This window comes from Ischnura elegans, chromosome 3 (genome assembly GCF_921293095.1).
Source record: "Ischnura elegans chromosome 3, ioIscEleg1.1, whole genome shotgun sequence".
Lineage (NCBI taxonomy): Eukaryota > Metazoa > Arthropoda > Insecta > Odonata > Coenagrionidae > Ischnura > Ischnura elegans.
Window position 1 is genome coordinate 131,373,560 of NC_060248.1, and position 13,518 is coordinate 131,387,077.

The 13,518-nt window shown below is 42.4% G+C and overlaps 1 protein-coding gene across 1 annotated transcript; it reads right to left on the reverse strand.

Moving 5' to 3' along the window:
* Positions 1 to 11,345: 11,345 nt before the first annotated feature.
* On the reverse strand, positions 11,346 to 12,758 carry LOC124155288 (zinc finger CCCH domain-containing protein 18-like). The gene is made up of 2 exons (XM_046529006.1): positions 12,156 to 12,758; positions 11,346 to 11,720 (listed from the first exon to the last, which is right to left on the reverse strand). The coding sequence occupies exons 1-2, from the start codon at positions 12,756 to 12,758 to the stop codon at positions 11,346 to 11,348; spliced, it is 978 nt and encodes a 325-aa protein (XP_046384962.1).
* Between the last annotated feature and the right edge of the window lie 760 nt (positions 12,759 to 13,518).

The following is a 13,518-nucleotide window of genomic DNA, read 5'->3' on the forward strand; positions in this document are numbered from 1 at the left end:
TGCATCGCTGTTGAATGGAAAATTTGTGATTTGTTTTAACAATACAGTGTAAATTAAAATCAGGTGACTGTGTCCATAAGACATTGTAAATTACGATTTGAAAAAAAAAGGTTATCGTATAATCAACCATTGATTGTTCTTTTTATACCTGTATCAGTCACTTTAGAATACCATTCCTCCGGGATATATCGTTTGTGTCGGGTGACTTTTTATCTTTCTTTTGTTCGTTTTTGATTTCTTGACAAATATGGACGGCGTATTTATGTTTGTTTCTGCTAGTGAAATTCTAAATGGATTTCTGGCGGGGGCATACGGAACGGCCGAGTTATTGCTGAGTGCATATAAAGGTCTGATTCATCGTATCACTGCTCTCGGTGAGGATGTTGTTAGCAGTGCTTTGTTATTGTTTTTGAATGCTGTAAATAAAATATCCAGACAGCCGGCCGTTGTTACTTACCCACCGTTAAACGCGCAATCTATGTTTGAGAGGGTAAGTAATTTTCGGGGGCCACCTCCAGGTTTTCCCTTGAATAATGCATCACATCACGGAATGGGTATATTACAGACGCTGAGTACTAGTGCTTCAGCTGAGGGAAGGGTAGAAGTGTTCCAGGAAACTCTTCCTGGTTTAGGCAGGGAAAACGGGTCGGGTATGGAGAGTACTTTCCAGGGGGCAGCACCAATTATGCAATTGGATGATGAACTAATTATTGGTGATGATTTTTTGGAGCCAGCGGCTATTAATTCATCACATGGGGGAAGGGTAGAAGTGTTCCAGGACACTCTTCCTGGTTTAGGCAGGGAAAACGGGTCGGGTATGGAGAGTACTTTCCAGGGGGCAGCACCAATTATGCAATTGGATGATGAACTAATTATCGGTGATGATTTTTTGGAGCCAGCGGCTATTAATTCATCACATGGGGGAAGGGTAGAAGTGTTCCAGGACACTCTTCCTGGTTTAGGCAGGGAAAACGGGTCGGGTATGGAGAGTCATTTCCAGGGGGCAGCACCAATTTTGCAATTGGATGATGAACTATTTATTGGTGATGATTTTATGGAGCCGGCGTGTATTAATGCCACACATGGGGGAAGGGTAGAAGTGTTCCAGGACACACTTCCTGGATTAGGCAGGGAAAACGGGAATGGTGGGGAGAAAATATTGGTGCAAGCAATAGTACACCGAGAAATGGTAAATGAGACTAGAGATGTGGAGGATGTGATTGAGGCGATGGATACTAATGTGGCATATTTCGATAACCAATCGGCAACTAGCAATGGTTTACTCATCCAGTTCAGCCAGTCTACCTCCCTGTCAGCGAATGATGAGATTGCTCCCACCATGTGTAGATTATCCAAAGAACCATTTTCAATGCTGGACACGGATAATCCTCAAATCTCTATGGATACTAATACGGCAGATATCCATAGCCAATCGGCGACTAGCAATGGTTTACTCATTCAGTTCAGCCAGTCTACCCCCCTGTCAGCGAATGATGAGATTGCTCCCACAAAGTGCAGATTATTCAAAGAACCATTTTCTTTGCTGGACACAGATAATCCTCAAATCTCTGTCACCTCACTAATCCCCCAGCATGCATCCAATACCTCTCGTACAGTCTCCATCGCCGAAGGCGTTAATTGTGAGGTAGAAGATGTGAGCAATCTAAATGAATCCAATCAGGTTGGTGGTGGTGTGGGGGAGCAATATTTTAGTATTGTACGCGAGAACAGATCGTTCTTAAGAAATTTTAAGCTCTGGGGAAAAGAAGTGGAAATCGTTTTTCATGGACCCCCAGAGGGATATGATCCACTTAATTGGTACTCCGATGCTTTTGAAGCTTTATTACATACGCTAAAAGCAGGAGTTGAACCAAGTGCGAGGGTGGGTATGTCAATAAAAAATGACTCCTTTCCTGATAGAGATATTAACATATCTTATCGAAGATGTGATCAACTGGACCATGATGTAATTTTAAGAAGGATTGAGACAGTTGTCCAGTCGAATGAGAGTTTTTTAGTCGAGGGGGCAATCAATATTTCATTCTCTTATGTTGACGTCCCTGTCGGTGGGCATAAAAAACGTGCACATCTATCAACCTTCCCTGCTTTTTGTCGCTCCAAAAGGTCCATCGTCGTCGTGAACAATGATGATAACCTATGCCTCCCAAAGGCCATATGCATAGGGATAGCCATTGATAGAGAGAACAAGGCTAGATCTAAAGCACTGCGACAGGGAAAAAAGCTTTTAACTGAGAAAGCTGTGCAGTTATGTGAAGAGGCTGGAGTGGAAATGAAAGAAGAGGGTGGTGGTGTGGAGGAGCTGAGAGCATTTCAAGCCATATTGACAAATTACAAACTAACAGTATTTCAGGGTCGAAGTGGAAGAGATGTATTGTTTGAAGGCCCCACCTTAACAGATGCAGGATCCCCTCGAAAATTTATTGATCTCCTATACGGTGACCACCACTATAATTTGATCACCTCGGTAACTGGAGCTTTTAATACAACATATTATTGTAGACCCTGCCGTCACCCCTATAATACAGCCTTGAGACATAGATGTCCCTCAGAATGTAGCAAGTGTTTTTCATCTCCAGCCTGTGATAAAACACTTTTGCTTCTTACCTGTGACACATGTAAAAGATCTTTTTACGGGGATGACTGTGTTAGGAAGCATATGCTTAAGAAAGGTGCAGGAAAGTCAGTCTGCGAGTGTTTCCGGCTCTGTGTTACGTGCTCTAAGGTGTACTCCACGCTGAAAGATAAGAGGGAGCACAAATGTGAGGAAGTATTTTGTCACGTCTGCCGTGCTTACATGCCAGTGGGACATGTCTGCTACATGCAGGTGAAAAAACCAAAAAAGCATCCAGAGCAATTCGCATTCATTTTTTATGATTTGGAATGCACTCAAGATACACCTGTAGAAGGGGCGAGGGAAACATTTCTCCACGTGCCAAATCTCCTCGTTGCTCAAATTTGCTGCAATTCATGTATGGACGATGAAAACATCTCTTCATCGTGTAAAACTTGTGGTGATCGTCAGATGGTTTTTAAGGGAATCGATCCTGTTTTTGAATTTCTTACTCACATAAGAGAGCTCGGAAATAAGGGGCTGGAAAATATAATTTGTATTGCACACAATGCGAAAGGTTACGACAACAATTTTATTGTTAAAACAATGCTGGAGCGTACAGAATGGAAGCCGGAGGTTTTGATGAATGGAGCAAAACTACTCTGCATTTCTTATGAAGGGTTGCGCTTCATTGACTCATTAAATTATATTCCAATGGCTCTCTCAAAAATACCGTCTTCACTAGGGCTATCCCCATCCTTAACAAAAGGATATTTCCCACATTTCTTTAACTGCACTACAAACGCCAATTACAGTGGAATGCTACCGGACGCCGAAATGTACGGTGTGAGCCAAATGTCTGCCGTGGAGAAGGAAAAATTCATGTCCTGGCATGGTGACCTGAGACAAAAAGGGTATAATTTTGTAATGAAGGATGAAATTGAGAAATATTGTATCCAGGATGTCGAGATACTGAGGCAAGCCTGCCTTAAATTTCGATCCTTATTCCTATCAACTGCTGGTGTTGATCCGTTCAGAGACTGCACGACAATCGCTAGCTCGCGTATGGAAGTATTCCGTCGAAAGTACCTGAGGCCTGAAACCATCTCATGCATTCCACCCGGCAGTTATCGATGGGCTGATTATCAGTCTTTTAAGGGGATGCTATGGCTGCTTGGAGAGGAGAAGAAAAGAGGTATCACCATGAAGCATGCAGGAAACGGATGCGAAGAAAAAGTCTTGGGTGAAAAAGTAGACGGCTACCATGAGGACGGAATGAGAAAAACTGTTTACGAGTTCCATGGATGCTTTTACCATGGCTGCCCAAAATGCTATGAAAAGAGAAACGAGCCTATTTCAAATAGCCCGAATGAGACCCCCCAATCTCGATACGAGAGCACTCAAAGAAAGATGGATACTATGCGACGAAACGGCTATGAAGTCATTGAAATGTGGGAATGTAAATTTAATGAAATAGTACGGAATGACAATGACTTCTACGCTACCCTGAAACAAAATCCAATAATGGATAAGAGTCCCTTAAATCCGCGGGATGCGTTCTTTGGAGGAAGAACAAATGCGGTAAGATTGTACTATAAAGTAGATGAGAATATTCATGAGAAAATCCACTATGTTGATGTTTGTTCCCTTTATCCCTACGTGAATAAGTATAAAAATATCCCATTGGACCCGTTTCAGTTTTTGTTGGAGAAGAATGTCCTCTCTTGGAGAGAATAGAGGGACTGGTTAAGTGTTCGCTGCTTCCTCCTCACTTATTGTATCACCCAGTTCTCCCGGTCAGAGTGAATGGCAAACTGATGTTTCCACTATGTAGGACATGTGCTTCCCTAGAATCTCAGGAGGATTGCACTCACGCAGACGAGGAAAGGGTAATCACTGGCACGTGGGTTACTGACGAAGTGAAGCTAGCTCTGGAGATGGGATATGTTTTGGTCAGAATATTTGAGGCGTGGCACTACAAAACAACAAAATATGATACCCGTAGCGGAGAAGGCGGATTATTCGCTCCATATATCAACTGCTTTTTGAAGTTAAAGCAAGAAGCTTCAGGTTGGCCTGATTGGTGTCAGACAAAGGAAGACAAAGCCTCCTACATACAGTCTTTCGAATCTCGTGAGAATGTACAACTCGACGAGAATTCCATTAATGTTAGTCCTGGGTTGCGAGCACTAGCCAAATTAATGCTAAATTCCTTTTGGGGTAAATTTGGGCAGCGGGAGAGTTTACCTCATTGCTCAATTGTAAAAAGTGGTGACGCTCTTTATGAACTAGTGACAAATCCAAATAAAGAGGTTTCAAAGATTATGCCTGTGAATGAGGAGACAGCGGTCGTGAGTTGGTCGTCCGTTGAGGGCTCATTAAAAACGTCAGGCTCGAAGAATGTTGTGATAGCATGTTATACAACAGCACATGCTCGCATTGAACTGTACAAATATTTAAGGAAATTGGACCGTAGAGTACTATACTTTGATACTGATAGTGTTATTTTCACCGAGCTGCCTGGACAGTGGATGCCATCCGTTGGAGATTACCTTGGCGATTTAACAAATGAGCTATCTTCGTACGGTGCTGATTCATACATTAGCGAATTTGTGTCTGGCGGTCCTAAAAACTATGCTTTTAAGGTCCGAAACAATAGAGATGGCTTGGAGAAAAGTGTGTGTAAAGTGAGGGGACTAAGTATAAATTCCTCGAATGAATCTCAAATATCTTTTGAGTCATTACAGTCCATGGTGGTTGAGGACAGCCCGGCCATTATAGTAAATTACCCCAAAAGAATTTGTAGAAAAAGAGGATTTGCGGTTATATCAAGACCCGAACATAAAACCTTTCACGTTGTGTACACTAAAAGAAAAAGAGTTGATGACTTTGATTCTTTGCCTTATGGATATAAGAGACCACGAACTGAGTAAATCATTCATCCCAGTAATGCTATTGTTTTAGAATAATTGCGTTGTGCAGATTTGGTTGATGTGCTTCGTAATTATTCTGGAAAATGAGCATTTGTTGTTGCTGTACATATCAGGGTTCCCACTGCACCTGAATAATGAAATTCACGGCTTTTTCCAGGTTTTCACGGTTATTTTTCAGGTTTTCACGGTTTTTCACGTTTTCACGGTCTCAATTTCGGTAAATTCACGGTCCGTTAACAAGCCAACAATAAGAAAATCACTGGCCGAATGTCAACAGAAAATTAACGTACGCGACAAACGCTGTGAATGTGAACGCCGCAATGAAAAGTGATATCTGTTATGTCGTGATCTATCGTTAGCAAAATTCAGGGCCGACTAAAGGACCAGCCTAACCGCGCTCTAGCCTAGATGCCGAATACTCTTCGGACCTTTTTCCGTCCGGACACCCGAGGTCCTTTTTTAATTCCTCGCAGAGAGATAATTTTTTGCGCACGTTGTTATTACTGCACAATAACCGAATTTCCCCCCTAATATTTCTTATTTAACGGAAAATATTTTATTTAAATTCTTTATATTGTAACGGTTCAAACCGCGAGAGCCGCCCGCTCGCCTCCCGTTCGATATCTCCCCGTACATGTGATTGTTAACTCTCCACTCCCCCAAAATAGAAAATTGCCCCTACGGAGACTTACCGTATCCGGGCTTAAAATCAAGTTCCCCAATTGTTCGTGCCTGCACGCACACTCACTTACAACAGGATCTAAGGAAATCGTGGCAATAGCAAAACAAATAAATTCAATGACATCCCTTTTACAATTGATTTTAATAATTGAACTACCATAGGTTCCAAAATTTACACTGACACTAAAGCATTCCCAACACACACAATAAATCCCCGGTCCAAAATCCATCGGCGTCACCTCCAACATGAAATATTCACCTTCGGCTTCTCCTTCCAAAAATGACAATAGCACTTCCTCAATGATTATAAAAAAATTGATGTTTCCAACAACAAAATGTACTCACGCTCTTTAGCGAATAAGCAACGTAAAAAATAGTGACATCAAACTTACAAAAAGAACTTTCCGTGCAAAGCAATTATAAATTGGGCGTTACTGTTCAAATGGCCACCCGTTTTGAACTCGGGCTCAATGATCCGCCAAGTGACACTAACATTCAGAAAGTATGCTCAAACTTCACCACGTGCCGCACTTAAGTCTTGCAGGGCCGTGACTAAAACCAGCCAACAGTAAATTCACTAAGGCCTTATTGTGGGGAGCACACTTGGGACTTTCAAAGGGGGGAACCATCTGGACACCAAAGGATCTATTCGGGCTTTGGTAATTTCCAAGCTTACTTCCTTTATCCGATGTTCTCGCCACCCCTGAAGAGCTGTCCGCGTATCGGCCTCCTCCACATGTACCGTAGCTTGGCTGCTGCTGCTTGTCACCGCACGCCACTATGACTTATCTTTGTGTCACACCGTAAGAGAGAGAGAGCTATCCTTCTCGTCTCTCTCTTTTATAAACTCTTCACTACCCACAATCACCTCTGGTGCACCTCAACGCCCTCTTTTTTCCCCGGCCGTAAGGCGGGTTTTCAAACGTATTCCGGGAGAGAACCACTGCGTCGCCTCTCCCGGAAATTCACTCTCACACCATGTCACATCCATAAAAAAAAATATACTACAATGGAAAAACAAAATAAACCCTTTACATAAATTCAAGATAGAACTCCGTGAAAAAAATGCTAAAAATGTGAGTGTGCGCGCAGACGTAACCCCCCCCCAGCCGCGATGTTTTATATGATGCGTCGGGCCGGCTCCGGTCCGTACCGCTACACACCCCCACACTAAACTAAACACGGGGTATCTCCAATTAAATTACCCTCTGGTTAGTTTACCAGCCAAAAACAATAAATTTGCCTACAATGACATAAATCCAACAAAACTAATTACCGATTGAGCACTCTACTTAACCCATTAAATCCCAAGCATGTTAACAACTTAAAAATTCCAATTATTTTGATGAATTAGCAATAAAACAGACTCAAATAAGGAAAATTATCGATTTTTATATTTTTATTGTTTTTAGTTTGCGGTTGGTGAAACGTTGCGTATACGCAACGTTGGGAGTTCCCCGGGTCAAATGAGCCGTTTTGCTTTTTTTTCGGAACTCTTTAATTTTTGCAAATAATTCGCTTTTATTGTAACCCAAATATATAACTAACCCAAAATATTGATTAAACTTGGTATTGTTCATGAAATTAAGAGGACCAATAAGTATGTAAATGAATATTGCACTCTTGGTAATCACTAAACTCATCTGGCTGCTACAAACTCGGCATATTCGTCGTGAATATTTTCGTCGCGAACACTATTGTGGCCAACCTTGTCTTTCCTTACTGTATTTCGCAAACTATTTATTCCGTTATGTCCCATATTATGGCAAGTTTAGTGACTAAAAGTGTAGTTGCTGAAATCGAAACTTGAAGCTTGTACGTGGTATAAGGTCCATATTATCAATAACAGACACTTTGTGACTTCCACAAAGTATTTATAAAAATTTATACTATTTGCCCGGTTTCGACTTTTACACCATTATAAAGTACAGAAAATATAAAGAAACCGGTCAAATAATAGGAATTTTTATATCGCGGAAATAACAAACTGTCTTATATTGATAATAAGTAATTTCTCCTTCACTTTCGCCAAAATATGGCATCATCTTCTAGTCAAAAGATAATTTACGAGAAATTGCATCAAACCGTAGAAATATTTGGTTGAGCTCACAAAGTATGGACGTATCTTAGAAAACTTATCCCCCTGGTCCAAACTTCTGTTACCAGTCAGGCGTAAGAACATTTTAGGTTCAACAACACGCTTCCGGGACATCGTTTGACGCACATTAGGAACGCGTCCTTACTCCAGTAATATTTTTTGCAATGGTGTAATAACTACTAAACATCAGAACGGAAGAAATACCACGCTATTGGAATATTTTCTGAGAATTTCACGCACTATGATCACTGGCGATAGTGAACAACTTAGGCTGCAAATGTGAGTTCAGGTTATTTGGAGGGAACGATTGTCCAACAGGCAACCACAGATATAGTAAAAGCAGATGGAACGGAACATCGCCCCTTCTATATACCGTAATACCCAGAAAGACCTTTACCTGAGTCAATATACCAAGAAATATTTTTCTTGGAATCCCTGTGCATTCATAGTCACTCATAGTTCTCTAAAAATTTCTTTCGAAATGACCTGCACCCTCATTTGAAGCCCTTACCAGCTCATTATCGTCAGCGGCCAGTGGGCATGAATTTCTCAGAAAATACTGGGATAATGTGATCCCTCTTATCTCTCCATTCATTTTGCTCACTCGCCAACCCCCGCTGTGCACGGAGACCCATTGGTGCCGGGATATCCCCGCCCAGCCTAACTATGCTTTTTACCCTCCCACTACCTTCCCTTTGAATCCTAGTCAACAACACCACGTAAATACGAATTTACGATCTATTTGCTAACCCTCACATACTCACTTGCTTTTTGCATACTTGTCAACTGTGGTAAGCAGATCGTTCTTACCTTAGGATGCCAATATATCTTGAAATTGCAGACGCCTACAGAAATCATTATATTTTCTGGACAACTCTATAGCAAAGTTTTTATGCATCCTTTGTTTAGGTCACAGTAAATTTCCACCATAGCACAAGTAAAAGCTGATTTAATCTTGCTCGATACGTGAAGTTAAAAATATCAAACAGTCACAACTCGGTGAAAACTCACCACCTGCCTAACATCCTAGTAAAGACCCTTCAACACTTATGTAGATGTATATTTAGGACTAAAATACTGTACAATTGCCTGAAACTAAAGTTTCACCATAAAAAGGTAACATATTCTTCATAAGCTTTTCATTTTTCAGTCCAAAAAGAAACGCTCTACACGACTACCGCCGCGGCGCGCCGTTTCCCTAGATTACCGGGGTCCTCCCAACGTTGCGTGAACGCAACACTTGCTTTATTCTTAAATAATTTGAAAACCACTTAGTCAAATTCACCCAATTTGTTGCAATGGCCTAGAATACAAATGCATAATTGTATTTGCAGAGAGATATAATCATCGAGTGTCTCAGATTTAACATAATATGTAAACTTAGAAGATAACCTAAAATAACGACTTACATATACATGAAAAGGCCATTGTAAAAACAAAAGTTATTAAATTTCTTCCGTGAAAAAATTCATAACATTTTAGAAAGCATTGAACTACTTATGTTGAAAATATTAACTACTTATCTATAACAAATACGGAGAGAAAAAATCGCAAAGTTTGCGTTGCGTTCACGCAACGTTGGGAAGAAATGGGTTAATCGTCTCATCCCCACAGTAGACTAGCTACTCCCCATGAGGAAGTTCAAAATATGGTTTCAAATTTCCCACATTATGGATACCAATTGACTCCCCTGAGTCTTCTTCGAGATGGCAAGCATTTGGACCCGCAAACTTTGAGACACGGAACGGTCCCGTGAATAAGTGAAAGAATTTATGAAACCTTCCTGTTTTCACGTCCGAAGGACGAGGGGTTCTCATCAAGACTCGGTCATTTAATTGAAACTTATGAGTCTTCCCCTTTTGTCTAGACCGACGAATGCGACCGGCTCGTTTCAGTCTCCCTCGCACCAAATGCGTCACCTCAACCCGTGAATACTCAGCTTGGCCTGGTACTTTTATTAATTCATCATCCTCCCGGGATGGTTTTTCCCCAAAATGCACTTCCATAGGAGTTAATCCCGTACTCTCATGCAATGCTAACATCCACCTTGTCAGACGGCTGTTATTTAATTTAAATCTCTTCCCATGAAATTTTCTCAAAAGTTGCTCCACCTGCGGTGGCCTATCACGCTCAGGGATAGTAACTTTATTCAAACGGCGAGCATCCAAACATAACCTCACGTTTCCCTTTCCCTTCTTGACCACTACAAGTGGATTTACAGATGGGCTAGGAGACTTCCTAATGATTCCCATTTCCACCATCTCATTAATCTGGGCATCTACCAAGGGTTCATACACGCGAGGAATGGGGTAAGACTTCATTACGAAAGGCGTTTCCTCCGTCAACTGAATCCTATGCGTAAATCCTTTAACTAACCCCGGTTCCTCAGAAAAAATCCCTTGAAATTTACTTAATAAAGCACCCAATGATCGTCTTTGATCAATATCTAAATGATTGAGGCTTTGGACTGTTTCTTGAATTTCGCTGTCCGTGACAGTGGCGCCCTTTCTCCCTTTTTCTTCGCCCAAAGTCAACGTACACACGGGAAACTCAGCCTCTACTTCACCCTCTTCTCCCACCTTAAATTGTACCTTTCCCTCCTTAAAATCTATCGCAGCGCCGACTTCCGCCAACCAGTCTGTCCCTAAGATGACTTGATGAATTAAATTCTGCACAACGAGACACACTACGTCAACTTCTCTTATTCCCACTTGCACCGTAATTAACGCTTGCTTGGTAATTGCGTGCGATTTCTTTCTATTAGCACATACCAAAAAACACTTTTTCATCGGAAATATTGGAAGTTTGGGGTCTTTAGCTAACAACTGCTCAAATAACGCTTCGTCTATCGCTGAGACTTCGCTACCCGTATCTATCAGAGCCCCTACCCTATGACCTCCACACTCCACTTGAATCTCCGGACATTCTCTCCTCATAACTTGTCTCTCTTCCTCATACAATAAGTCGTCTAATGGATTACCCTCTAGGATGCACGTAGCTATTATTTCTCGTGATTCCCCTTTTTTTTCTTCCGAGCCGACGGAATCACTCGCCTCGGACCTTACCCGTTTAACGGTATCGTCTCAATGCTTCTAACCCCCGCGCCTTCACCTTGGGTCGTCTCACCTAGAACCTTACTAATTGCTCCCTCCTTCTCGGCTTCCCTTCTCGTTCTCTGGGGATTACCTAATGCCGGCGGTGGGAACGTAAAAGTGGGCAAAACGGGAGTTCTCGCCTCAGACCCTCTCAACTCCCCCTCACCCTTCCTTTCTACGGCTCCCCTTCTTCCCTCTGAAACGTTCATGGACGCCACTCGCCTGTTTTGTTGGGCTGCCGGGGGCCCCGACCTACTCTCCTCGTCATTCACTGAGTCGTAGATTCTTAACATACTCAGTAACTCATGGGTCGACGCTACCTTCGCACTTCCCAACAAATTCTGTATCCCAATGGGATATTGGCGGCTCAAAAAATAAATAATCTCCTCCTCACTTAGTGGTGGCTCGCAATCTTTTGCTAATACGATTTTTTTCATCGCATATTCTTCCATTGTCTCCCTTCCCCCGGGATAATATCTCCCTTTACTTACATTTTCTCGAGATCGACACCTGGCCTTCAAGTCCCAATATCGACCCAAAAACTTCCCTTTCAAGTCCTCGTATCCCTCATCAATGGATTCCAATGTCTTTACCCACAGACTTGCCTTTTCTCGTAACATGTTAACAAAAATTATACTTTTTTGATTTTCCCCGCAAGATACCGCTGTAAAATACCTTTCTGCTTCCTTCACAAAAGTAATCGGATTCTCGTAAGTACATCCTCGGAACGTAGGCATTACAATTGCGTCTTTCGCCCATGCGATTCCACCCAATACCGAGGTAGGCCCCTGTTGCTCTAAACGCTCCAAGCGCCCCTCCAACACTTCAAATTTTGTTTTCGTCGACTCCCTTATTTGTTCCCTCGCAACTTCAACCTCACCCTCTATTCTGTTCATCCGCTCCCCGAGATTGATCGTCACTTCCTTAACTTCTACTAATGTAGATTCCTGTTGGGAAAGTCGGTTATTGACCGCCCCCATCATTTTCAAAAATTCGCTCTGAAGGGATTGCCTTTCTTTACGCAATTCCTCCTTCTCCTGCTCCTTCTCCCTTCGTCTTTCCTCTTTCTCCTTCTCCCGTAAGAGTTCCCTCTCTCGTTCCTTCTCCTTACGTCTTTCCTGCTTCTCCTTCTCCCGTAGGAGTTCCCTCTCCCGCATTTCCTCTTTCTCCTTCTCCCTTTCCCTTCGCATTTCCTCCAATAACTCACGCACCGGGTTCAACGCGATCGGCGTTTGGTAAATCGACTCTATAGTGGACTCCGTTTGACCAACCGGTGACTCTGCGTCCCGTTCCACTTCCTCCATAATGGCCAACCCAGTCAAATCCCCTATATTACGATTGAGCATGAACCTTTCCTCCCTTTGACTCTTCTCGGCCATCTTAACACGATATGGTTCTTTCTCAAAACGTCCCCGTCGAAAACCAACTTCTCCCCCACACTAATCACAAATACACCCCCTACAAAGCGTGCCCAGGCCTCACCAAAGAACCCTCCGCGCCGACGACGCATCCGTGGTTTAGGAACCTGAATGAGCCCAGCACTCCACACTTGACAATTAGTCTTTCCGTAACTGAAACAAAAATTTTTATACAAGAACTATTCGCTTGCCATAACGAATTAACTCTGCCAGAAAATATTTCCTCAATTGCCCTTTTAAAAGTGAATGAATGAATTGGGATCCTGTCCTTTTAAAAGTGAATGAATGAATTGGTATCCTGTCCTTTTAAAAGTGAATGAATGAATTGGGTTCCTGTCCGCAGCGCCATTTTTCATATGTAACGGTTCAAACCGCGAGAGCCGCCCGCTCGCCTCCCGTTCGATATCTCCCCGTACATGTGATTGTTAACTCTCCACTCCCCCAAAATAGAAAATTGCCCCTACGGAGACTTACCGTATCCGGGCTTAAAATCAAGTTCCCCAATTGTTCGTGCCTGCACGCACACTCACTTACAACAGGATCTAAGGAAATCGTGGCAATAGCAAAACAAATAAATTCAATGACATCCCTTTTACAATTGATTTTAATAATTGAACTACCATAGGTTCCAAAATTTACACTGACACTAAAGCATTCCCAACACACACAATAAATCCCCGGTCCAAAATCCATCGGCGTCACCTCCAACATGAAATATTCA

Bases quoted from the DNA above. Each gene is read 5' to 3' on its own strand.
- LOC124155288 (XM_046529006.1), bottom strand. From the start codon at position 12,758: ATGGCCGAGAAGAGTCAAAGGGAGGAAAGGTTCATGCTCAATCGTAAT. The intron at 11,721-12,155 runs GTATTGGGTGGA...ATTGGGATACAG, and splicing joins AGCAACAGGGGCCTACCTCG to AATTTGTTGGGAAGTGCGAA.